Below are 27,694 nucleotides of genomic sequence, written 5' to 3' on the forward strand. Positions count from 1 at the left end.
CCTGTTGAATGCGACACCCACTGTATGTATTATTATATATCACAAGAAGTACCACAAAATTAATATCCAGTTTGGGGGGCATGAGCTAGCTGATGGCAAAATCTACATCTTGTATGCACACTCAAATAGAACTTTCATTTATCTTATGCATGAACATGAGCTCTGCTGAGCGGGTCAACGGCTAAGAGGTTTTCAATCAATTCCACTCATTCCTGTCGAATGGTCAGTTTCTGGTTGCCTCACATAAAAATAATAAAAGTGGGCCCCTTCTTGGTCATTCTTTTACTTTACAAATGCAACGTTGCAACTGGTTCTGTTTTAAAAGTTTCGCTTTCAAATTGTAGTGAGAATAGCATGTTGAAAAAATTCATCTGGAAGCCTGAAGCCACAATTTATCACTTGCACCCAAAACAATACATGACACAAACAAACATGAATAGGCAAATTCATTTTTTTGAATAAAACAAAGCTTTCTATCATTACTCGGGAGCCAGTACAGCACAGTTTATTCCTATTTTTAAGGACAGGCATGTCTTGCATGTAAAAAGTAGGAGGAAAGATAGCTCTAAAAACTTTTTTTAGAAACAAAGCAAAACATTTATACCAGCAAGGGTTGCAACATCAGTAACATTGAGGACAGATTGTCAAAGACATTTTTTTTAAACAGAGCAAACACCGGCAACTGTAGCATAGTGGTTTGGTGCTTCGTCACCACATGCAGGAGACCCGAGTTCAATTTGCAAGCGTCGAGAATTATAATCGAGTGCCGGTACTTTGTTCTTTCTGTTGAAATATTGTTTCTCTCTCAGCCCGGATTGGCCAAGACTAGCAGGGTCAAAGACTGCCTCCTAAATGATCCAAACTGTCAATGAGGGTGTAAAAACACCTACATTTAAAAAAAATTGTATAACTCAAAAAAACCCATTTTCTCCATTGAATTGAATATTTTAACAGTCTTTTTTCACATAAATAAGAAATCTTCCACTCTCACAGCTATTCAAATGCGCAACTTCTCCTTCAAATTCAAACACAAAAATTTCATTCTCTTTTCTCATTTACATGCACTTCATCCAGCATCAGGGGCTCAGTCACTTGATGCTCTCTCTACCCACGGGTAAACCAGCTTGCCAGTTGCTAAGTTAGACAAGAACTCCGCCCACGTATGCTTTGGAACCTGTTCTGTCCTGGTTTTGGGGAATGACAGGGACACAAGATCCTTTCCAGGTAGCTGACTTGTCTGCAGCGGAACAGGGATGGTGAAGAAAAGACAAATATATTGATTAGTCAATTGACAAGCAAAAAAATACGAAATATCACCCATGACCAAATTTCAAATAGAAAAAACGCTGGTGGAGTGATGCTATTTATATTTATTTGATTTTGATGTCAATACAATGTTGGTGGGTGGTTTGCGGGTGCTCTGAAGTGGTTTGCTCCTTCTTTCCTATCAAACATCATTCATCCTTATCTCTCCTCCTTCATGATGTACAGATCACAGCAGAAAAACAAGCACGTTCTCTTTGAATGTTTAACTCCTCCTGAACCTAAGCTTCAAACCGAAAACTCCAAAATTTAAAATCTTTCACAGAGGCACCAAAAGCTTTGATGGTGTCAAGCTGAACTACTGTCGAGTTGGCACAGACTCAAATCCCCACTGGATCATTTCCATTATAATTAGTTTTTGTTCGTTTTATGGGGTTTCAAGGTTCTTCATCCACTCAGAGAAGGATGTTTAACTTTGAGGTTCTGCCTCATAAATGACCCTTATGTAGTTTTAGGGGAATTAAACCCCTACCATACCCTACATCTTCAGGTGGTGGTTCAGTTTAAGGGCTACCACACTATGGTGATCTACTATAAGTAAGTCCCATCCAATCAACCAAAGGCTGCTGTGGTATGACACATCGAGCTTAGTGTAAGTCCATCCTGATTGGCCATGGTAATGACAGCGGTGGGGTCGTATGTGGGAGGCTGGATTGCTTCATTTTGCCATGTCATTTAAGATTAAACAATTTTTCAAAGATAAAGATTACGATTGACATGTGAGTTGCGACAGTAAGTGACTTGACAGGGCTATTTTCAAGAAATCAGGGGCACCCCCCCCCCCCTCGACAAACTACAACCACCAAAATATATTTAATATGGCCAATGATAGTCTGCATAAACCAGAAATATAGCAGCAGTAGAACTTCAACAAAGCCAGAAACATTGTGGCAGACCTTCAACCTGTCCTAAGAAATTTGCGCCCGCAAGCCACAACTTGCGCGTGCAACTTTTAACCTCGGCGCAACTTTCTTCCATGACTAAAAATAACTACGCCAAGGGGGACAATTCGCACCTTAAATAGATCTATCACTTCCTTCGCATTATAGGGTGCCCAGTGTCCATCGCGGATGGGATCGGGTTGGGTCAGATCGGGTTGGGATGATCACCCAACATGTCGCCGGAAAACAACATGTCTGTTCTTGAGGCAACGAGTCGGGCTTGATCAACTTGTGCCACGAGAGCCGCTTTGCCCCATCAATCTGTCGAGCAAACCGACCTGATCCGACCCCCACATAGTCCTGATCGAACTGAATCATCTTCTAGCTAGATCTAGAGTCTAGAGTAAATCAATCGTAAACACGATCGTCTGATTACTTAGCTTGCTTGGTTCCGTAGCACCAGGTAAATAGATCTAGTATAAAAATTTGTGAAAGACTAGGCTAGGAGGGTAGATCTGGACATGGATCGATTCATCCAGAAAACCCCTAAAGGGGACGTTCTAATATAATCTTACACCCGGAAAAGGGGGTGGGGTGGGGGTCTTGAACCAGTGTAATATTACCCGTTTGTAAGATAAAAAAATAAGGAAAATAATTCATGACAACATAATTTTTTGAAAAAATAACACAAAAAAGAGTAACTATAAATCTACTATTCACTTAGAGTGGTAAACACGGCATTGTGGCGATACAGTAGGTCCTCAAGCGGCAAGCACAAATCTTGTCTGCCCCGGTCAATATCAGTTATAAGACGCACTGTTCTATTATCAGCTACGAGGCTGGAAAGGCAAAAAAGGGATTTTCCAAGAAATTTTTGTTTTTTGAATTTGTTGAAAGTTTGATGTCTTCCTCTTCATATAAGATAAAAATAAACAACTTTAATTGACTATCTTTGATTTATTTTGGAAGTATGTGTGGTTTGTAGTGAGCTTGGGTGACAAGATAAGGGAATTTGGACCTTGCTAGTGCGTAGCTGTGAGATTATTTTTAGAACCATTACCTCATGGCCACCTTTGCTTCAACCAAAGATACTCCACATTGGAGTATCTTTGCTTCAACGTTCTTCATTCGATACTATTTTTAGATTCTGTTCCTTTTCGAGAATGAATGGTCTGAAATGTAGACAACTCTGATAGGTAAAACGGAGTAAAAACGGAAACTTCTAGCTCACTTTAAACTTGTTTACATAAACAGCTGACTGTGTGGGCGTGCCCTGCTAGCTGTTATCATCTGTTGATCTTTCAGTTTTACACTTAGGTTGATTTAAAAAAAAATTTTTTATTGAGTTTTAGCGCTTTAAAAAAATTAATTCACCTTCCTCTAGATCTCTCAAAGCGGACTCCTTACCAAGAGGCCAGCGAGGCGGTCTATGTGTGTGTATGTGTGTTGGTGTGTTGGTATGTGTGTGCGTGTGTGTGTGTGTGTGCTCTCATGTGTTTACGGTGCTATTACAAACGTAATTAGATAGCGCAAACACGGTACGTGAGCCGACTCGCGGCCTTCCGAGCGCGTGATTTCGGTCAAATGGGGGTAATTCAGATCTCCATTTCTTTGCTTTTTTGCTATAAAACACCAAATGCTGAACACTTTGAAAAAGTCCAGATTTCCTTCTTTACAATAGGGTAAGTTGTTTGTATATTATAATCGGAGTATGAGCTGCAGAATCGCTGTGGAAAGGGAAGCCCCTCGCGGTGGGAATGCGAGGTGGGCCGGTTCAAAATTGACACCATGCATTCGAATGCTTTGCAGAAAGATTGAGGAATAAATACCGTCTTTTCATTGGCGGAGAACTATACAGCTTTGAGCGTGGTTTCCCGTGGTTATTATTTTTGGCCTTTGGCATTTGGATAGAAAACCTTGAAAAAAAGCGTCTAAGTTTTCAAAGATCATTTTGAACACGAAATGTGTAAAATACTGGCTAAAAAAGGCACCAATAGAAAGAACCGTTCTTTTTCTACTAGAATAAAGTCATCGGCTTGGAATTATTTTGAATGAATCCTTCTGCGAAACTAGCGGGAGCACTCAGTACACTAGAGTATTGAGCCGACTCGATCACCGCGAGGGCTGGTGCGACGCCGGCCGAGACAACTCTCTGGGTTTTATTTGAAATAATGACAGGTCATCATGTTTGAGGCAATACGAAACCGATTTATAATGATCTCACAGTCATGAAAAAAATTAGGCTTCATTTCTTTGTTAAAATGATTGTACTCTGTTAATGTAGAGATGTTTGGTGCACTTGGTACTCTTTTATTATCTGTCAAACATGGGGTTGCAGCCAGTTACCGACTTCAGCAATATTTGATTATTATATTAAATTGAAACAGCTGCCATTCTCTTAAACATTGACTGAGAGGTAAAAAAGTATGGTACAAAAATTCTCAAGAGACACAGGCCTTTCATAAATTTAGTACAAGAGAACTGCTAATTTTCAAGTCTCTATCTCAATTCTAAGACCCTCATTGCTATGGAAACATGTTGCCATTTTCTCCTTTTCACGTTTCTTCACCTTGCACAATTAAAAGTTCTGTATTTTCGTCAGATATGGTCATATTTACTTCATTTTTGTTTTAAATTGTAGGGAAAAGGTAATAGTTTTTGAAAATGATATTAACTCAGCTTTGAAATTTCCTTCATATGACTGATATTGACCGGCAGGGACACAAATATGCCATCTCGCACTTTATACACAGGTAGATATCTAGGGTACATGACAGGTAGATCTAGTCTATTTTTTATTACACCGGTGTGGTTAAAGTGGTAAAATGACACAGTAAGTTTTTCCAGCAAAGTCCCGCTTTAACCGTATTTAATTAATATGTCAAATGTGTGTATGCATGTTTTTCATGAATACTATTTTGTAAAAGTAAAGCGCATAGAACAATGATTGTAAAACGAATTTGAGCAATATGAATGTCATATATTATTATAAGCAAATAATGTAATATTACGAGATTTGGAGGGAGGAAAATGTAAAAAAAGTGTAGGGGGCGAGGGAAGTCCCCCCCCAAAAAAGGTGTAAGATTATATTTGAACAGCCCCAAACCACGCTGGTCACACCTGCCCAATGTCAGCGAGAGTTTAAGGACCTGAAGCATGTGTCAGAAGACAAACTGTTTTTGTAAACCACGCAACCTCCATGCAGTTTTGTTTTGTTTAGTTTTTTTGGGCAGACATTCACAATTAATTTTTTATTTAGACCTAACAAAACTCATGTTGGTTACTTTGAATGCAATGAGCTTACCAACAATGTACTCCAATAATTCCAAGCGACATTTTTTTAGCTACACACGTCTTGCAACTTCTCTTGCAACTTTAGCTAATTTTTCTTGCAACTTTCTCAGAGGACAGTTCAACTACACCTTCACCCACCTTCATACTAATGTGTGCGCTAGGTGAATTACAAAAGTGGATGGTTTAAAGTAGAGCGCACTTGAGTCTGTAGGGTAAAGGTTGACCGTACCTGCATAGTGAGAACCAGACAGTCCTTATCTTTGGGAACATGGTGAACGTTGAACACAACAGAGCCTGTGGATTAAGCAATATGAAAACTAAGTTGAGCTGACTTGCACAGAAAAAAAATTTAGTATAGTATAATTATTCATCAAACGAGATGCTTTCTTTTTTTTACACTATATTATTACCCTGGCCGACTCTAAAAAACTCACAATAACATTCAAAACTTTCTGTGAAGCATACAGCTTATGAACAATCTGTTTAATAAAATTAAACTTGAAATATAAAAAAAGATAAACAAAAGCAGGTGCATAAACTAACTAGTTCTTTTGCATGATGAATGGGATTGTGCATAAACCTGCCATCATGTGAAGTGTGTACCGAAGGGACCTGTCAAAAATGAAGACAACAACAATATAACACGTTGGTCGAATGCAGAAGACTCGAAATGATGCATCCGTCAAACTGTGCCTGCAGTCCCGTTTTTTTCTTCTTCTTTATCTTTGTAAGATATCCCTGAAACTACCGATGGTGGTCCAGACGAATTTGAGTTATCAGTGTTATACTGTATTGACAGTGGCGGTACCAAATGGGTCAGGGCTACTTGTTTACTTTAGTTTATGAGAAGAGTCTGCATAACATGGACTTCACAAGAAAAGTGTCAATTTGTTCATCACTCATACCACAGCACACAAAAAAGACCACTCTTGAGACACAGCAGGATGGTGCACTCTGCACCAATTCACGGGACTAGCAACCATACTAATACTGCCTAGAGTTAGCATTGACCAACATTTGTGTCAGACAGGACAAACACTGTGGGCTTTACTATAAGTTCATGTACTGTGCAAGGTGGCGGAACCAATCAACTTCCCCCCACAAATTGTAGATTGACACAAGAGACGGCCAATGGTGTTCCATAGAATAATAATGTCAGTTCACACAGAAAATCATACTTTGCTCTACTGGGTTGCGCCACAGACCTATTTAAACCATCCTTGAGTGGTGCACATCTTGGGGCTGAACAGGAGAACAGGGGAGGGTGCACTGTAGTTATTAGACCAATTCAGGTCTAACTCGTGCCACTTTGAAAGAGATACTTGTTACCTACCATAGCTGAGCAATAGGAAAGGTTTCCATTCGTCGTTACAGAATTATAATAAAAAGTTGGGAGCTACAAAAGATCTGACCTTCTATTCATATGTTGGCGTGTACCTGTTAATTTTGCCAACCTGTTCACTGAACACTATGCACAATCCTATGATTTGCCACTGACTATTACTATAGTCACTCATCTTGAGCACTGTTTGAGCACAGTTACCCCCATTTCTCCATACATGGATGTTTAAATTTGATGTAAGGCATTAAGTGTCATGTGTCAACATTGTGGTTTCTCTCAATGTAAACTGAACTAACATAAATTGCTGCTATCATTGGCCTATATGTGAACCACATGTGCATATTGAGTGTCAAACTATGTAATGACCTATCAGAGATATTTTGTCTTGCCTTAGATGTCAACAGTTTAGCAAAATGAAACAATGATGCATTTAGGAGAAAGGAGTGTGCCTTAGGACATGCAAATTAGAGTGGGACCTGCTCTAATCATCACCTGTCTAAGAAAATCCCCTGTACAAATGACCACTTCCCCTTTTGCCTTTTTTCTATTATAATGACACTGTCAAAGATGTCCACCTGTCTAATACAACCACTTTTCTCCTCTGCAAAGGGTGGCTGTCTTGACAATTTCAACTGTATTTATTTTAAAAAATCCTTCACAAGACAACCTTACATAAAAGTAGAAAATACTTCCAAAAAGTATGTGCTTCAGTGGATACTATTGTATTGCTGAAAGTAAGTTATTTACCACTCCAGGTTTTTCAGTCTCTTTACAGTACAGCTATATATATAAGTATATACTCCAACGGTTTCTTTCTTTCCCTTTCTTTAACTTACAATTATCAGTGCAAATTCTTACCAGCAACATGCTTCGGAGAAAACAAACGGACAAGCAGGGTGAACACAGGGGTGTGCAAGGCTATAGACACAAGGCGGATGAGAATCCCTTGGGCAATCAACACCAGTATGCGTAGCTGCAATTGGTAAACATGAAAAAAAAATGGGCTACAAGTCTCTCACAGGAAATATCAAATAGTTACAGCTGCTTCTTACTGGGGACCTATTTGAGACAATAATTGAACCATAAAGACGTTAAAACATAACTACTTTGCTTTTCTTTTGTTTAAACAAAGCATGTGAAAGAAACGTACGAATGTAATATTTGCAACTGTTTTCAACATATCATATGTATGGTACGGAAAGAAAACAAGAAGGAAGGACAGACCTACTTAAAAGAAAGATCTTGAAGAGTGACAACATACTGTGCCCTTCAATTTAAATTTTAATGAAACATGGAAGTAAAATCATTGAAGATTAGTTTTGTTCCCCAAAGAACTACCTCCGGAATTCTACATAAATCCTCAGAATATCAACCCAAAAAGCTAACATGTGTCACATACCACAGTGAAAACAGCATAGTACAAGGCTGTTGTTGGCAACAGGAACAACAGCACAGTGAAAAGAAGGGTTCCTACAAACAGCTGGTCTGTATTGTACGTGGCAGAGTCAACACGGGAGCGTAAGGCATTCCATTTCTTGCCTCTGAACAGCCGCCAAAAGGAGCCCAAAGCATACATTTGTAGGTGAAACATCCTAGAAGGAGAAATCAACATTGAGAACACTTTAGATGCAGTGTAATAGCCATGGACAAAACTACTCTCTGTTTCGGTGAGTGTTTCCTTCACAAACAGGGATGTGAATGCTCACATTGAAAATATTTGAACAAACTTGTCCAACTTTCCATAAAGCTAACTGATTTTCCAAAACGTTTGGTGAACTCCAGTAAACACAATTATGCATGCATTCATTTCTGAAGCAACTGTTTATTAGACTTAAAATTATTACAACCAAAGAGACGGGTGTCCTTTTTCTTATAAACCTAAACAGCAGCCACGGCCCTCACATAGAAGACTGGTACTTAAGTGTTAGTATGACCAATATAACTTTACCAACCAGTGGTTCAAAGTCCTTTCATTTGTTTCCTCACAAAACAAAAGTTTAATGTAATTGGGTCCTGTTTAATGAATCATTACAATTAGATCTCTTGAATGCTGTTATGAGATATAATGTAATTCAGTTCCAGGAAATAAACATTTGTATGTGCTATTAACTTTCACACAGAAATTAATTTAGTTTGCAGTAGTTTGTCTAAATGAGATCTTGTGAAATCAAAATAGTTTGATGTTCACGGCGCACCGGCAGTGGAATTTTAGTTGCCGCGGGGGGTTCCCCGCCGGGCGCCTTATCACGTCGGGGTCACGGGGGCCAGCCTCCTGTCGCCGCTCTGTCTGGGCCAACTTAATTTTTGGTACTTTTCAACGTACAATTTAAGGTGTATCCTTGTATTTATGGCAATTTTCATTTAGTGCACCCAAAGCACGCATTTCTGCTCTTGAGACTCAAAAAAGAACGGACGTTGTAACTTGTCTGGTTATTTCGTTAGACGCGCTGGAGTCGGCAATGCTAAATTGTAATTTTTTTGGACTAGCGTGAATGAAAAAAATAAATATTTTAAAAAAGGCCTCGTCAAAATCTGTCGAACTTTTGAAACATGAACGACATAGCATTGGTGCAGATACTCAGAAAAGATGGTATCTGCGCATATAATAGAAAGCTGTAATTTTGCAACTTTATCCATCGGGCACAAATTTGCTATGAAGTAATTCCTCCAAATACAACTTTATGTGTCTAATATAATTGTGAATACAGTCGAACCTGCCCTGACGGCCACCTCTATAAGACGGTAACCTGTACAAACTGCCACTTTCTGTTTCCCCCCTTGCGTTTTTTCTATATAATTTAACTGTGTAAAACGGGCACCTGTCCAACGCGGCCGCGGCCACCTTATTTCAACACACAACCCCTATCACACTAAGCAATAACACCCGTCTAAGACGGCCATCTTAGTGACTCCATTTCGTTTAGTCATAAATTGTGCTTTGGCCCCTGGCGTTGTGGGCCAGCCGTCATAATTCAATCCCCTGTCGCTGTTGTTAGGTAGTCCCTCCAACCGATCATGTTGCGTAGGCCCCTCCTACTGTTGACCAATAGCTACCAATTTTCCGCTGCTGGTGAGGTAAGCGTGTGATCCCTCATAACCCATAAGCCCCGCCCAGAACTTAAACACAAATCGTAAGCGAGATGAGTGGTCACTGTTTACCCAGTCTGTAACAAAGTAACAAAGGACACTTGTGAACTTGTGACAGAAACGTCGCTCGTTCTCCGAGTGGTGGCGACCCAGGAGTTTGTTTTTACTTCGCACTCAGTCTTCCTTGTCTGATACATTTCGTTTTATTGTCACCCTTTTGCGAAATCAGCAACGAAATAAAAATTACAAACAAAATACAAACCACCACCACCAACAACAACAAAAACAACAATGCGGCTACTTTCGATTGTGACCTCTGATAGGAATAATTTGTTTTCTTCTTCTTGATCAGTCCTGCCTAAGACAGCCACCTGTCTTATACGGTCACTTTTCTCCTTGACAATGGGTGGCCGTCTTATACAGGTTTGATTGTATTCGCATATTTTCTCGAAAGTTTATAAAAGTTACCATGAAGTTTCTCTATGAAAAGTACAAATCAATTTTAGAGCTAGAATACATCTTCAATGTAGATCTAATACACGAACAGTGTCTGTTATACTCCAGAAATTCCTTACTTTTCTTAAAACGCTAAGTCTAGGTTTTGTAAGTTGACTGAATAATAGGGATGACTTCTCGTAATTGGGTTATAAGAATAATTTCTAGCTTTCCAGGGACACTGAATCAGCACCAGACTTTTCTAGCTTTATTTTTCGTTTCTATGACCATTTGCAATAACTGACAATGTGACTGATTTCTTTACATTCATAATTGTGTCCACGCATATTTCCGACACAAAAACTAAGAATGAATGTGTTAGCTGTCATTATTTTTATTCCATACAAGAAGTTTATCTCTACCCGTGTATTTACACGGTTTTGTGGTTTTTTTAATCGCTTAGATTCTATATTATATCTTTTTAGTTGTATGCAGGCTGCCACAGACACAGCATGATTCATGAGCAAACGCAGAGTAACTTTCTCTTGTTTAATAGTAAAATAAGAGCTAACGCTGATTGTCTTTAGTTAAAAAATGCAGATGTGCATCTTTCTTCTCTTATAACTTGACTGTTTCTACTCGCGCAGATTTAAGATTTCTCATGGTAAAAGACATGATATTCGCAGTCAGTAGTTTAGCACAGATTTTGGAGAGATCTGTCGTGCCTTTGTTAAATTAACAATCATTTATTCATAAGTTTGTAACTAAAATAGGACAAATTGGGTACTCTACAAACACTTGTCTAGAACAAAAACTAAGGCACAGAAATTAACCATTCTAACGCAGAATAAATTTCAAGACATTGAGCTTTTAGTACATCCGGTTATGGTTTGCTATGTGGGATGGGGAAGAAGTTATATTGTTTTAAACATAGTCAAAAATGAGAACTTCCTAACTGACACCGGCAAAGTCGCTTCAGGGCTCATTGACCCCGTGACTCCGAGCCGGGGAGCTCCGGCGGGCTGCTGAGTCACGCGAACTAAAAGTAACAGAATCGGGTGAAAAGTGACGCCGTGTGTTATGAAAGCATTCACCAAAAAGGACCTGAAAGATTGCGTCCACCGAGCTACGACAATAGTTGTAGCAAAATAAGAGTCCACAAAATCGAGTCCAAACCACTTATCCAGGTTTATACTGAAAGTAACAGGTCGTTTGTGGCTTGTAAAAACTTTTGCTAGCTTGTTTTGATCCAGTTTTTTGCCAAGTCCCAATTAATTTTGTTTTTTTGTCACCGCAAATCATGGCTAAAAAGCAAGCACTGAAATCTTTATGGACGAGAAGAAAAAGAAACAACCACAAAAATCTACAGTGCCACGCTACTTTTGTGTTTGTTAAATATGAACCATGTTTTTAGGGTTTTTTAGGCATAAATGGCCAAAAAAGTGAAAGCAGACATAAATCTAGAAAAACAAGGTGATCGGGTTGATTTTAGTTCCTTGAAAACTTCGAAGAAAAGCTAGATCTAGACCATAGATTTACTATAAGTTGCTATGGGTAAATCGAGTGCCGACGAGTCGCAGTTGGACGAAGAATATAATGTTTTTTTCGGCTTTTTCCTTCCTCTTTCTCTCTAATAATATTAGAAGAATATTTGAAGTAAAATCTAAGCAAAATTACACATTGATAGCTAAAATAGTTTGGGCACAATGCGTGTCAAAGGTTGGTGTGTCGAGTTCAGACCGATTTTCCCCCCAGGCCCGCAGCAATGCAGGGTGAATTGGGTTAAGACAAAAATTATGATGACTATGTCTCTGTCGAATTCATGTGAAAGATAAATCAGAGACAGTGATTTCTAAGGGGCAGGGCGGATTTTAAAATTTCTTAGTCTAAGCCAACAACAGCAAACTGTTTTGAAGACAGCAAAAAATATGATATTACAAGTCTATCAAATTTACATTCTGAAACAATCATCATCATTTAAGCCTATGATACTAGTATTACTTTACTTCTCGGACTAATCCAACTAACCTACCATCCCTCTGTCCATTTACTTAACTGACCTAGCAGCATACACATAGAAACAGTAGATATGCAGTGTAAGGGTGGACAGCATGTCTGAGACGAGGCACAGTTGGCAGGAGGCTCCCAGCACACCAACCCATGAGGAGTACCAAATCAGAGTTGGCATCACAGACCTTAGAACAGTCAGGTAACCTGAAAATAAAAGCATACTAATAATGGATATATATATGAAAAGTAGCTCATGAGTACATCACTACATCGTCGGCATAGAATTCTAACCGTCTAACTTCAAGATTTTCTTGAATTGCGTTTTTCCTTAAAATAGATCGACAGGACGAATGGCTACGTCCTATTAAAATTCTGAACATTTTTGACCAACAAGTCTTGTTTTATAGAGAAATTCTAACTGTACATTCCGACTAGCTTCCATGATAGAAGAATTCTAACCGTCTAATTCGTTTAGGTCGCCCGCCATTGTGGATCACGGGAATAACGCATAGCTCCGAAGGAGGTGTTTGATTAAAAAGGAGAGAGACGGAAGAAGATCAAAGTTCATGAAGTACCATCCGCGGGTGAATGGGGCCAGAGTCAAAGTTATAAGGTTTTCTTTGTTCTACAGTACTCTGTAACAAGTGAGTTCACAATGTTCTCACATGTGGCTTGGGTGTAGCAGAGGGTAAGGCTCCAGTTCAGAGAAAAGTGGTGAGGGAGGACTCTACAGAATCAAAGGAACTTAAATAGTTTCTTCGTAATCTGCCCAAGTTGCCATCTCACGATTGCTTACTCCTGTAAGTTATACTTGGTACCTGTTTTCCAGAGCTTACAGGCAGTGTACCGCCATTTGTATAGACAAAAGTATGGGTCGGGGGGGGGGATACTTTCTATCTTCAAGTTTATGGAGGAGTTCAAAGCTATGAAACTGTCATTGCTACATCCTCGAAAAGATAGGTGTGATCTTTGTGTAGGCTTTGAGGAGGGGAATGTGGAAGAGGGGGCATACAAAAAAAGACAGCAGAAAGGAAAAATGCATGGGCAGCCCCAAAATCAAATGCATCACCATGGACCTATACTCAGTTCTGCTATATCCACGCACTACAAGACGAAATTGCGTGTACACAATTTCTCAGTATATGATCTAGAGAGCAAGAACTGTGTATGTTAAGTCTCAAATGAATGCGAGGGTGCTCTGACTGCAAATGAATTTGCTCCTTGTGTGGCTGATTTTTTGTCAACTGATTTGACTCCAGGTGAATGTATCATCAAATGTGGCTACATGTATCAGAACCGCAATGTCACAATGAATTCGGCACTGTTACATTTCAGCTGTGTCAATGGTATGACTGTAACACTGTAATTACTAGAGAAGGGCAGTACACAGACGTAGGTGGACAGTGCTCATAGCACATCTACTGCCCAGCTGATTATGTCAGGCTGATGGAAAAAAGTAGGAAAGGGAAGCCATATGTTGTCAAGTATTTTTCTTTTCTGATTTCACCAAACTGACCAACCTGAGTTCAATTAGACCCCTTCAATACACACCAGATGGTCAAATTAAATACAAACAGGGATTTGATGATGACTGGTCACATCTGCCATTGAAGCGTGGCGAGTCCAGAGACCTTCTCCATAAAGACATGAAGGAACTGCCTCTGTACCAGGGTAGATCAAACACATACAAGAAATGAAATCTCTTGTGCCATCTGACTACCACCAGTGCATGTTAAAACCCATGGCTGAGTATAATTTAATTTGCAGTGTATTGTGCTTCGGTTTATGTATTTTATTTTTAGCAAGCCAGAGCTTTAGCTTCATTGGGTAGAGCATTCTAAAGCCTTTTAGTGGTCTTTGGACAACAGGATAATTAATGCCTGTTGACACTGGATGCTGTCATGGCATACCTCATCTTACTGACTTTCTATGAAAAAAAGTGTTATTTAGGCATAAATTGAGTGGGGATGGATTCTATGAGGTTAAGTTGAGCTTAATCATATTACTTCTGGAGTCTTCCAACCGAGTTAAACCATGTTTTTAGAGTTAGAAGCATTTTAATTTCTTCCACTGGAGAACTGGTGGGTTGCTTTTCAATCTTGCTCGACTCCAAGCAAAGACCAAGATCAACAAACCAAACAACAGTACGAGACCTTTTCTTCGCCGATGATGCTGCTCTTGTTGCTCGCAGTGAATCAACCCTACAAATAATCCTGTGTTTAAGAAGATTGAGACGGCAACTAGATTTCTAAACAATTCTCTTAGGAGAACTTACGCAAAGAAAGAGACCAAGTGGAGGGTCAAAATTGAGGTACAAAGACACCTGCAAAAACAGTTTATCAAAGTTTGGAGAAGACGTTAGCATCTGGGAAGAACTAGCTGAGGACAGGAAAACATGCAGGAAATGATAAAGGAAAGAACTATTACGCGTGTGACTGGAGAGCACCCTCAGAAACAACCTGGTAACCAGGCTGAGAAGCGCCAACGATGAAAGGAAAACAGTAGAAATACAGAGCTTTGATCTGCCTGACATGCAAGCACTTTGATAAAATCAACACTTCAAACAGGAAAAATTAGCCATAAAAGAAGCTTCATGAAGACAACTCATATACGAAAATTCTTCTCTGCTCCCCCCCGCTCTCTCTCTCTCTCTCTTTCTCTCTCACTACCTCTCTCTTTCTCTTATTCTCTTAGCCCCCCCCCCCCCCTCTCAGTCATCCCCCTTTCTCTATCTTTCTCTCTCTCTCTCTCTCTCTCTCTCTCTCTCTCTCTCTCTCGTAGCAAGACAAGTAACCAACCCTTCTTACAATTTCCTTGAGAATGGTGGATCGAATAGTAGCTTTATAGTAAAATATAATTTGTGGACAAGCCCATTGCCTACTTAGAATTATGAGGAAATAAAGTGCGACGTTCAGTTTTGATATAATAACAGTATCATTGTTAGATTTTCCATCTATAACACCAGTATACAAGTACTATGTAGAACTAATTAGAGCTTTTATAGTAGGCTTCCTATTGATTTGACTGCAGGCCTAGTCATTTTAAGCTGTTCGGTAACGTTAACGTGTCACAATGACCGAGTTAGACGCAGCGAAGCACGTGGCGTCCGCGTTGGGTTGGAGAATTCTAAACAAACATTTCGTTCGTCAACACTTGAACCCTTAGAAATCCAAAAGTGAGTGGTGTATCCGTATAACTCTGGTTTAGGACTTGAAATAACAAAATTTCAGCAATTTTGATATAAATACTTGATAGTAGAGTCATTTTTTCCAGTCTAACCCTTTTAAAGGCAGTAAATCCCCATAAGTGCCATTGAATTCAGTTTTTTCTTTCTCCTCCAAAAATTTCGAAATCGGAGTCAGACGGTTATAATTCTCGGCCGACGATATGTCTATCAACTTGACCATCAGTTCACCTGACTTTCTGATGATCAATCCTTATATTTTGCATAAAACAGTAAGGTTTTAAAAGCAGATATAAAAGCAACAATTCCACATAAATCCTTTTACTGGACAATTGTACAAATGGAAATTGCTCTTTAAGTAACCCTTAGGAGAAGAGTAAATATAAGTACATTTTTTAGTACTTATATCCACAACGTGAGATTAATTTTTTAAAAGACAAATATATATATACGTCTAATGCCTACATGACTTTTCAAAAGGTCAAAAAGATATTTCTTAAAAAAACAACAACATTCAACATCCCTTGTAAACGAGCAATATATAAGACAAGCAGTGGGTATATGAAAAGGAAGTGTCTATGTACTCCCCGATTGGGGTCTACGTAGTCATGGTGTCTAGGTGGACCCCAAAAATGTTTACTTGTGATTGGCTCGCTGAGCGAGCGGTAGTTTACATTGGTTGCAATGCAAGGCTGCTAGGCCTACTTACTGATCATCTCGGGTAGTGATTGGATTTATCTTGTGTTACTATTTACTATAATTAATTTATTTTAGCCGAGAGAGAGAGAGAGAGAGAGAGAGAGAGAGAGAGAGAGAGAGAGAGAGAGAGAGGAGAGAGAGAGAGAGAGAGAGAGAGAGAGAGAGAGAGAGAGAGAGAGAGAGAGAGAGAGAGAGAGAGAGAGAGAGAGAGAGAGAGAGAGAGAGAGAGAGAGAGAGAACTTAATGAATACACGTATCTAGATCTAGATAATGCTGTCTATCTAGAATCTTAAATCTAGAGATCTAGAGATCTAGATGATCTATATTCTAGATCTAGATTTAGATCTAGAAATCTAGATTCACTCGCCACAATGGCCGTCATGTAAACAAATGGGACCGCAATTGTACAGGAGTGCCGAAACCGTGCACCGAAAAAGAAGCCGTTTGAAACTAGTAGACTCCAGGCCTACAAAAGCAAGTAGGCCTACTGTTGATAATTATGATAGTAGACCTGTGAATCAAGTTGCATGATAGGCCTAGAGTGTCTCCGCCAATTCACAGGCGAGTAGTCAAGAGTCGCTCTTCGGTCATATTCGCCCACCAGGCCACCACTAGATCTAGATTTAGATCATCTACTTTCCGAACTGCACACTCTTGGCTGGGTGCACAACAAAATCTAGACTTAGATTCTAGATCTATATCTAGATACGTTTATTCATTAAATACTCTCTCTCTGGGCTAAAATAAATAAATTATAGTAACACTAGATCGTCACACTGCCCGAGATTATCAGTAGCCAATCACAATCCAATGTTTTTGGGGTCCACCTAGACACCATGACTACGTAGACCCCAATCGGGGAGTACGTAGACACTTCCATATGAAAAAGTAAGAGGGAGACCAAGCCACACATACCAGTCCAGAGAAAGATGTGGTACTGGAAAAAGAGCCCCATAGTCTTGGTGAGGTGGGCATTGAGCTTGAGACCAGCAGGGGCTCCCATCAAAGCTTTCACTAGTTGACCCAGTTTAAGGGCTACATCCTGAGGGTGAACAATTTGTTCTTAAAGAAGATGATGATGACGATTATGACTGCGTAGGTAACAACGCAGAAAATTTTGTAAATTCCTACTAAACTACACAACCAAAACCTCCTGATTTCTACTTCTTTTCAACAATGATGGTGATGATGACAATATATTAGCAAAAAGAGTTTTCAAAACAAAATCACAGAGTGAAATTTAAAACTATTTAACTAATAAATTTGCCTTCTTCTGCGGTAACAGACAGTCTTGACTTTTGCTATCATTTTCAAATTTAAAATAAACACAATATATTTTAAAAAGACAATAAAATATATGCAACTCAAGACTACGATCAAATGGTCATATTAGAAAGTAAGACATGAGAAAGCATAACAATTTTTTAAAATCAAACCTTTCAATTATGTTTAATTAAGAAGCACAATGGCAATGAGTGAGAGATGGATGCACCACATCATTTGACAGCAACAAATAAATGTGTCATGACGAGGTGGAATCAGGCGCTCGTCAATTTTTGGGCATGTGGAGTAATAGGTATTGCCTTAAAGCTTGTATATTTGCCTTGCTATGTATATATGAAATAACCATTCATCTTAAATGCAAGTCGAGATATTTGCGAATGAAGGAGGCGAGGGTCCCTTGGTTTCAGAGAAAAAATTAGTGAGAAAATGGCTGTCAAAATTTGGTTATTTAAATGGCATGAGTGTCCGTGGAAACTGACAATTTACATTTTTTGCGTGCCTTTAATCAACGCTTTTTAGCAAAACCCACACAGAAATGGGTTCTTAAATGGACATGAAAGGGGCTGAGCCAAAAACAAATTTCGATAAAAATTGCCAAACCGGCAGGAAAATGCCAGTTTCTTCAATTTCATTATTTTGACGATCGCCAGATTTCACCACACTGCCTCACAGATGGTTCGTGAATAGTGAATTGTGTTGTGATTGTATTTCCCTGGATTGAACAAATACTTCAATTAAAGGAGTTGGATACCTCGTTTGTTTATTTTGAATTCATAAAAATTAATAAAAAGTGACTCAGATTCACTAAACACATAAAGGAGCAAGCTCGTACTTAACTAAGTCACCTGCAGGGTGAACAGCCCCAGCTGGCATGGCTTCGCTCATTTTTCTCCAGCAACGAACCTTATCTATTCCTAGAAACCATCCACAGCACCTGCATCATGAACCACTATTTGCTCAGCCTATTGCTTATATCTTTGTAACCAATCAGCAGCCTTCTTTCATGTCAACACACTTTTTGTTAGCAAGCACACATGTATTAGCACGTGTCGCGGTCTAAAGGATGGCCAGCACACGTGTGATGTGTGACTGAGTGTGCATGTGTCTAGGGAGCTTAAGCGGTGCGGGCATGGAATGTCAGTAGAGATACAAACATGTCACAGTTACCCCCCCCCCCCACTGAGCAATATTACAATGATAAGTTAATCTTGACATAGATAAATCTTCTACATACCATGAATTGTGTGCTGGACTGTGAAATCAAATGTTGCTGTATGCGAGGGGCTACACAGCAACATAACTTGTTCAGAAAACTATACGTTAAAGATGATAGATGATGCAGGTGTGCAATTGAACGAATTGGCCCTTTCGCACAGAGTGTGCATGTTACGTAGAGTTCGGTGTATTTTCCTGGAATTTTTCAGAACTTTTTCGGTATGGCATCAAAGAAATGAAAATGCCTCTCATTTGAAACCAAACTGTTTTTTGTTTTTTTTTTAAAGTAAAGTTCCCTCATCCGAACTGGACATTGGGGATTGCCTCGTTAGTGAGACAACTTCCTGGGCCTTTGGTATATTGTGGTAGGGTGGCCAGTTCCCTTCCACGCCGCCTTTACTTCCCCACTCAAAGTCAGGTGCCCATTACTGCTGGGTTGGCAAAAGGGGGTGAAAAAAATACATGTCCGAAACAAGGCTTGAACCCGGATTTTCTGCTTCGGAGACGAACGCACTAACCGCTCCGCCACCACACCCTCCTGTTTTTGATTAAGAAAGTCAAATACATCATACATTACTTGCTTGGTGCCTGTAACTATCTAAACAAAAACTTCATGTCAGCTATAAAGAACACTCGGATTCAACTAAATTGAAAGTCAGGCCCGACGACTTGATTGAATCTGAGTTGCATTGAACATTGAATATAACTTTTTCCATAAGAAATAAGTCCGAAGTAAGCTTCCACCACAAATTGTTCTATTCAAAAGGCACAATATACTAATACACAAAAAAGACATAAATTTGAACATATCTAAAAGCACTCACATCAGCCCATCCTATGACATTTCCGGCCAACGTTTCTGGTAACTCAAAGTACACAATAAACACACAGATGCCTATGCCTAATGCTGTGTCCAACAACTGCTGACAGTAGGCATTATATATCCTGGGAACAGAGCAGTCGAAACATTAGTTTTGTCATATATCTGAACTATGAAATATATACAATGAATTTTTGGGGGGGGGGGGGTCTAATTTGCTTCTTTTCAACTCAACTTTTCACATAATCCATTACATTAGAAAAAGAGTAACTCTCTAAACAAAAATAAGAATGGCTATAACTCTACATAAATTTTAACATTCACATTAACAACAGGAACACTGAAATACTTGAACCAAAGTTACAACAAAATACAAAAGGGTAGTTATTTTAATACGAGGTATATATTGTACAACAGGTGCTACTTACTTTACTGTCCTAACAAAGAAAAGCTTGCTAACAGAGAAAAGACAGCAATTTAAGATGACACTTGTAAAGCATGAAACACTTTTAAACAGATTTCGCAGTACAATCGAAATTGCAGAAGAAAAGCTTAGAATTAAAGAAGCAGGTGACTGTGCAAACATGGTTAAAACACTTTTTTTAGAAGAAATAATTTCAACAACCACAGAGTGTTTTTCCCCATAAGCTATTTTAAACTTCAAACTGATGCCTGTCTCTTCAAAACTTACAGAAAGTGCTGGTAACGGCTTCTTCGTATATGACTGCCAACAGTCCAGCAGTGTTTGTAACGCTCAATGAGATGTTGGCAGGTACTGGGTCTTGACAGAACGTACAAAACAAGTGGATGGAGTCTTTGGGTACTGGAGAATACAGTGCAGTAACAAAATATTTATCATCACTGGAAACAAAACTATGCAAGTCGTTTTAGTTTAGTTTTAGTAAGGTTTTACGGCCCTCACAACTCCATAAGGTCATATGAGCGCCAAGGGGTGGATGTCAACAAAGAAGTCCAAACAGGGAATCAGGCTTACTCTGCTCACCTCTCTAACCTCAACAGCACAAAGTCTGCTTCGACTATAAAGGCACCCCGGAAACAGCAGTTCACAAGAGAGTGACAAACATACAAAAGAAGTAGAGGTATGAAATGAAATGGTACAGGTATAACGCCGCTATTAACACTATTGGGTTATTTAAGAGGCGGGACTTCCGAGTGTAACATCCATCTCCGAAAAGACCGAGCCAAATGGGTGAAATTTGTGTAAAAAGACTTTCCTGAGGACACAACGTCGGGCCGAGCTGAGGCTCGAACGCTGAACTCACAATCTCACGATTACGAGTCCGGTTGCCAAACCACTAGGCCACCGACGCCACTAATAAGTAGAGGAAAAAATGACCACAGTAAGGATGAGGAAAGAAAAAGCAGCAGTTCTCCTATGTTGTTCTGGCACAGTATGAGCATGATATCGATAAATCAGCACATTTACAATTCTACTGTACATAAGAACATGTTAATATCCTCCCTTTGGGAGATGGAAGTCACACCAAGAACCTGGCAGCATAAGATTAAGACAAAAAAAGTAACCAATGTTTGAAGCAACAAAAATAAAACTTCCATTGACCAGAAAAAAAGATAAATACAAAGTTTCCTGAAAAGATGCTAAAAAAAAATAATTTACAACAGCAGTTCCAAACAAAGATCTTGAAATATCTGTTTCAGAGTGCCTTTTCATCTCTTTCTCAATGAAGAGCTATTTGATGCATGTGGTACTTCTTGTACAAATTACGAGACTGAGGCCATCGCCATTGAAGCAGCAATCCTCCATCTGACCAACATTTTCATAATACATCCAAACAAAATCAAGAACACTATTATCTTCACAGATGGAAAGTCAGTACTCCAAGCTTTGGAAAACTTGAATTTCGAAAGCCCAGCCTGCCTATCTGTGGCTCAAACAATCAACACCTTCATACAGACCTATGCCGTCGACCTGACACTACAGTGAATACCTGGCCACAGCAACATCCCAGGAAACGACAGAGCAGACACCCTTGCCAAGAAGGGAGCATCACAAACACAACCACACAACCCAGTATCACAACAGACAGCCAAAAACATCATCAAATGCAACACCAGGGAACAGTGGCTGAGTGGATGGGCAATGGGCAAAACTGGAAGAACTGTATTTGCACACATGACAGCCCCCAACTCTAAAGATGCAATAAATTCCCTAAGTAGAAGAGAACAAGTCACGATCTTCCGCCTATGAACACAACACATACCACTAAATTCCTACCTTAATAGGATCCGCAAGGATACCCCACCCGACTGCCTGCTGTGCGACTGCCAGGATGAAACAGTACCACACCACCTCTTTAACTTTAACTGCCCAGCACTTTGTGACCTGCGTAGCACCTACCTACCTGCCTCCCCAGACATCGGAAACACTCTATACAGCGATAAAGCACAGCTGATTAAAACCTGCAAATTCTTTGCCATATCAACAGACCAAAGGGCTGGAACCAAAATGGCCGCTGGATCGGAAAAGTAAAGTAAAGTAAGTATCTCTTTCTCAAACATTTTTACAATAGAAAAAAAATAATCACATTAAAAGTGGAAAGCTCAAATCCATTTAATAAAGGCATAAGGTCTTGAAAATTGATAAAAAGTACAATATTTATTATAGTTTTATTTTAAAAACCAGTAAGCATTATTTACAAAATACAAAGCAGAGAGAATGATAAATCAGCTTACCAATTCTCCACCAAACAACCACAAAAGTTCAAGAATGACAAGAGCAACCATGGCAATAGGTGAAAACATTTGGAAGAAACTGCAGATTTTGGAAGTTCATGAAATGTCTTCACAGAAACAGGACTGACATTAGAAACAGTGCTCAGGCATTGCGACAGGACAGCAACGGTTTCTTCAGATTTCCCACTCTCCTTTGGTCCTTTGAAATCTGTCAAACTAGATGTGAAGCTTGAACTTTTCAGTGTGTCTCTGTGCAGGTGAACTTCAGCCAGGACAAAAGATGAAATGACATCTTGAGGCGTAAACAGTATACAAACAACTGGGGGCTCTATTGTAGTATTTGATTCGGTTCTCACCTTTAGTGTGCATACTATTTGGTCTTCTGCATTACTTGACAGAGTGACCCACTGATTTAATGAAGAGCTTTCAAAATGTTGTACAGACTTTGAATTTCCCTCACTAGATCTCTGCCAATAACCTATCACATTTGAAGGCAGCCTTTCAGTGTCAGATGAACTTACTCCATGAATGCATATCAGTTTAACACTTTGCCTAACCTCTCCACATAGATAACCTGAAAATTCAAACTGAATTTGAAATGGCACGAAAATATTCCATGACTGCTCTGAGGAATTCAAGTGTCTTTGCCTGATGCCCATCTTGGAAGCTGAAGTGCAGACTCTGGGAAAACTTGTTACAGCATCTAAATGTGAAGAAAAAAACAAAACAAGATACATGTGAGGAGAGTTATCTTTAAAGTTGAAGTTGAAGGATAATCATTTCTACTTTTCCAGAAATTAGGGGTCTCCACAAACTTCTAAGCCAATTTACACATTACGGTCGGTTTGAATATCCGGTGTATTGCAGGTTTGTTCAAAATCAATGTCTTCCCTGGAGTACACCATTGTCTGTTATCAAATCACATTCATTTTTACTAATTAATGAGAAAGATTTGCGTCTGAGAAGTGGTCAGAGTTCAAGTGAATATACATCTTTTCAAATAGGTCTGGGAGTCAACAGTCATGGACAATATATTGCAAATATTCACAGGCCATATCTAAAAGTAGGAAGACAAACAAAGGTGAAGTTTGGATTCTAGGACCATTTTCAACAAAACTCCCAAAACTGAGGTTGAAGAGAGGGAGGTGAAGGTGACAATGAGATTAGGAATAATCAGGAAGATTATATCCGCTTTGATTAGGATTACAATGCAATATACCGGTAAATAAAGTCATCTATATGAATAATATGTCTTCCCTGGTCAAATTCAGTCGTAAGACGCAGTGTGCTATTATCAGCTACGATGCTCGAAATGCAAAAAAGAGACTTTTTATGAAATTCTTGGGTTTTTTATCTCTATCGAAAGTTTAATATATTCAGCTTCATTTAAGATCAAAATAAAAAACTATAATCGACTATAAATATTTTATTTTGATTTATTTTGAAGGTGTGTGTGGTCTGTTGTGAGCTTGGATGACGAGATAAAGGAATTTGAACCTTACTAGATCTAGAGTGTAGCTGTGTATAGAACCATTACCTCAAGGCCACCTTTGCTTCAACATACTTTATTTGGAATTATTTTTAGATTTTGACCTCTTTTCGAGCATGAATGGTCTGACATGTAAACAACTTACTGTCACAATGGACGACGGGGTAAGAACAGTAACTTCTAGCTCACTTCACAAGCTCGTTTACGTAAACAGCTGACTGTGTGGGGGTGCCCTGCTAGCTGTTATCGTCTGTTGATCTTTCAGTTTTACGCTTGGATTGGCTTTAAAAGTTCGTTTTTATTGTGTTTTAGTGCTTCCAAAAGATTAATTAACCTTCCTCTAGATCTCTCAAAGCGGACTCTTTACCAAGAGGCCACGAAGGAGGTCTATGTGCATGTGTGTATGTGTGTTGGTGTGTTTGTATGTGTGTATGCGTGAGTGTGTGTGTGTGCGCACACACACTCTCTCGTGAGTTTATGGTGCTATTGCAAACGTATAATTAGGTAGCGTAAACACGGCACGAAAACCGACCCACGGCCTTCCGAGCGCGTGGTTTCGGTGAAATGGGGCAATTCAGATAGTTGTTTCTTAGCTCTTTTGCTGTTAAACACCAACTACTGTAAAAACTTTGAAAAAGTTCCGATTTTCTTTGTTACAGTAGTGTAAGTTGTTTAACCGAGTATTTGGAGCTGGACAATCGCCGTGGAAAGGGAAGCCCCTCGCAGTCAAAATTGACACCCATGCATTCGAATGCTTTGCAGAAAGATTGATACTTAAAATTTAAATACCGTCTTTTCATTAGTGGAGAACTATACAGCTTTGAGTGTGGTTTCTCGTGGTATATTTTTGGCCTTCTGACGTTTGGATAGAAAGCCTTTTACCGGCTAAAAAGAGGTACCAATAGATAGAACATTTCTTTTTCTATTAGCATTAAGTCATTGGCTTGGAAATATTTTGCATGAATCCTTCAGCGAAACTACCGGGAGCACTCAGTAGTGAGCCGATTCGCTCACCGCGAGGGCTGGTACGGCGCCGGCCGGGACAACGCTAGGTGCTTTTATTGAAATAACGACAGATCATCATGTTTGTGACAATAAAATACTAATTTGTAATGGTCTCACAGTCTTGAAAAAAAATTAAGCTTCATTTCTTTGTTACATTGATTGTTCTCTGTTAATGTACAGATGTTTGGTATACTTAGTACTCTTTTATTAACTGTCAAAGATGGTGTTGCAGCCAGTTACCGACTTCAGCAATATTTGATTATTGTTAAATTGAAACAGCTGCCATTCTCTTAACTTAAGAATTGGCTGAGAGGTAAAAGTATGGTACCAAAATTCTCAGGAGACATAGGCCTTTCAAATGAAAAAGATGAATTTGACATACAGCTACTCTGAAAATTTAGTATTTGGTACCTTGTATAATGCTAACATTATGTTGCATTTGACATCAAGTCCATTCACGTGAAAGTTTTGTTTTGTCCATAAGTTTTTCTCTAGGAATGAATAGTTTTCTACTTCTGTGTGTTAGCTTACAGTGGCATAGCCAAGATAACTGCCAAATTTCAAGTCTCTATCTTAACTTTAAGACCCCCGTTGCTATGGAAACATGTTGCTTAACTTCAGAGGCCATTTTCTCCTTTTCGTATTTCCACACCTCTCACAGTTAAAAGTTCCGTATTTTCGTCAAATATTGTCATTTTTACTTTATTCTTTTTTTTAAATTGTAGGTAAAAGGTGGTATTTTTAGAAAATAATGTTAACTCAGTTTTAAAATTTCCTTAACTCATTCGCTACGCCGAGCCGTGGGGGGCGGCGCGGCTAGAGTGCCGTCAGTACGCTTAGCCGCCCCCGGCGGCTCGAGAACCGACGTTCAATTTTAGCTTGGTTTCTATTCCAATCCACATATCCATGTTAAAATAAAGGTCATAATATAAAGTTGACTTCCGGGTCAAGCGTTTCCACCGAAAATCGGAAGTTTTGATTCAGTTTTGAAACACGATTTCGAAGTTTATGCGACATTGTTTTATCGTGAAGCCCAAATTATAGCCAGACACCAGTCTTTGTACTTTTACACAACAAAATGTATCATTATTTTGGTCACTAAAGAAGTGTAGGACTCTTCTTATAATATTGATACTACTGGACTCAAATTGCCAGTGCACTGTAATTGAGAAATCAATATTTTTGAGTGCTAGATCTAGGCCTAGATCTAAATAGTCAAAATATTTTTTTTCTCCCCAAAATCACTACTTTTTGGTGAATTTACTCAAAAAGTACCATCCAAGACATGTATAGGTTTATTCCAAATGCAATTCTGAATAATTCCATATAAGATACGAGTGTTTTTTTCTGTTTGGGATCCTTTTTTCAAAATTATTTCAAAATTATTTTTTTTCAATATCGGAGGTTATGATCCAAATGTACAAATATTATGGAATGTATGAAAATAACTGCTTATTTTTCAATATTTTCCTGTTCTATATACATTTACGGTTATTTTGATGTATAATTTGACTAGGTGCAAACATTTTTTGAGTTTCAACTGAGATTATAAGTTTTTTGTTTTCAAATTTTATCCGCAGCCAATCACAATTGTGTTGCATAATCGCCTCTTACAGGAACCAAAGTTGAAAAATACTCAAATAAACAATACAGATGTATTCTACAAACCATACTGAAAATGTTGGTATATAATATGTTGATATTTATTTGAATTTATGGCCCCCAAGACCTGTGAACTGCGCACTAGTCATCATCTCATTTCGCCCTCCCGAAAAAAATTCGTCTACAAGCCGAAAATAATACGTAGCGAATGAGTTAATATGACTGATATTGACCGGCAGGGACACATGAGAAAAGTATTAACTCAGGAGCTAAATTATCCCTGACACTAATGCCCAACTCTAAATGATAAATCTCTCAGTTTTGATCTTTCCAAGACAACGCAGGCATGTAAAACTGTTACAAACAGTGCAGGACTCCAAGGCCAAGCAGGCAACCCCGTCCCCCCCCTCTCTATGCACACACACACATACATTTTGTAACTGATTGGGTTGTCCTCTAGTAAGCCTCTTTATTCAAAGTAACAAGTCCATACAATATTCTTTGATTCATGAGCTACTCGACTTCTTTGAAGTGGTCATGAAGTAAAGCAAGGGAAATAACTGCGAGGGTAAAATGTTCAGCTTTTCATGTATAGCTGTTGTTTTTGATTTTATCTCGGTTTTTAGAAACATGAAAAGGGTTCATTTGGGGATATATATCTTTTACAAATTTCTGTTTTAGTGCAGGACTTTTTGTAAATCTCTGCTAAATTTTGAAACATGATTGCTATTGTCAGACAATTAACTTAAGTTTTCTATCCTCTGATAGCATGAAAAGTACTTGGTATCACAATAAAATGAAAGAAGAATGGATAATAGAAGCACCTTGTTCAGTGTCGAAGCAAAAGAAAGAAAGTTACCTTTATTTATGACTTTAAAAAAATCACGACACTATTATCAACACTGGTCAGAGACCCTCTTGTGTACTTTCTGATCCATACCTTCAAATTCAAACAACCATACTCACACACACATACATGCACACAAACATAATTTACACACTATTAGGCCCATTGCAGTGCCGCATTGTCTGTCTTCGATCACACTCACACCCATCTTCAAATGACTAGATTCGAGTATAGTCTTCTGCTAGACACACAACAAGTAATCTGGCCCCGCGGAAAATTGCATTTTTGAAACAGAAAAATTGCAGAAAATTGCAAGGTAAACTGCCTAAAAATTGCAAACAAATTGTAATCTACCCATCCCAGGCACATTAATACGGGCTTAACATTTTTAGTTTAAAAAACATGATAATTTGAGTACCGTAGCATAAAAGCAGAGAGTCTTTTAAAAAATCATGACCCACA

At 38.9% G+C, this 27,694-nt stretch overlaps 1 protein-coding gene across 1 annotated transcript in view; it reads right to left on the reverse strand.

The window, feature by feature from the left end:
* Positions 1-470: 470 nt before the first annotated feature.
* LOC101845605 (phosphatidylinositol N-acetylglucosaminyltransferase subunit Q) overlaps positions 471-27,694 on the reverse strand; it is a 42,923-nt gene continuing 15,699 nt past the window's right edge. The window contains exons 2-10 of the mRNA XM_035968212.1: positions 22,290-22,992; positions 20,266-20,397; positions 19,579-19,699; positions 17,171-17,297; positions 12,423-12,576; positions 8,240-8,432; positions 7,699-7,813; positions 5,728-5,792; positions 471-1,237 (exon numbers count right to left, since the gene is read on the reverse strand). Coding sequence (XP_035824105.1) covers positions 1,085-1,237; positions 5,728-5,792; positions 7,699-7,813; positions 8,240-8,432; positions 12,423-12,576; positions 17,171-17,297; positions 19,579-19,699; positions 20,266-20,397; positions 22,290-22,948 — 1,719 coding nt within the window. The 5' untranslated portion in view covers positions 22,949-22,992 and the 3' untranslated portion in view covers positions 471-1,084. The remainder of the gene's footprint in view (positions 1,238-5,727; positions 5,793-7,698; positions 7,814-8,239; positions 8,433-12,422; positions 12,577-17,170; positions 17,298-19,578; positions 19,700-20,265; positions 20,398-22,289; positions 22,993-27,694) is intronic.

Source organism: Aplysia californica, unplaced genomic scaffold, assembly GCF_000002075.1.
Source record: "Aplysia californica isolate F4 #8 unplaced genomic scaffold, AplCal3.0 scaffold00046, whole genome shotgun sequence".
NCBI lineage: Eukaryota > Metazoa > Mollusca > Gastropoda > Aplysiida > Aplysiidae > Aplysia > Aplysia californica.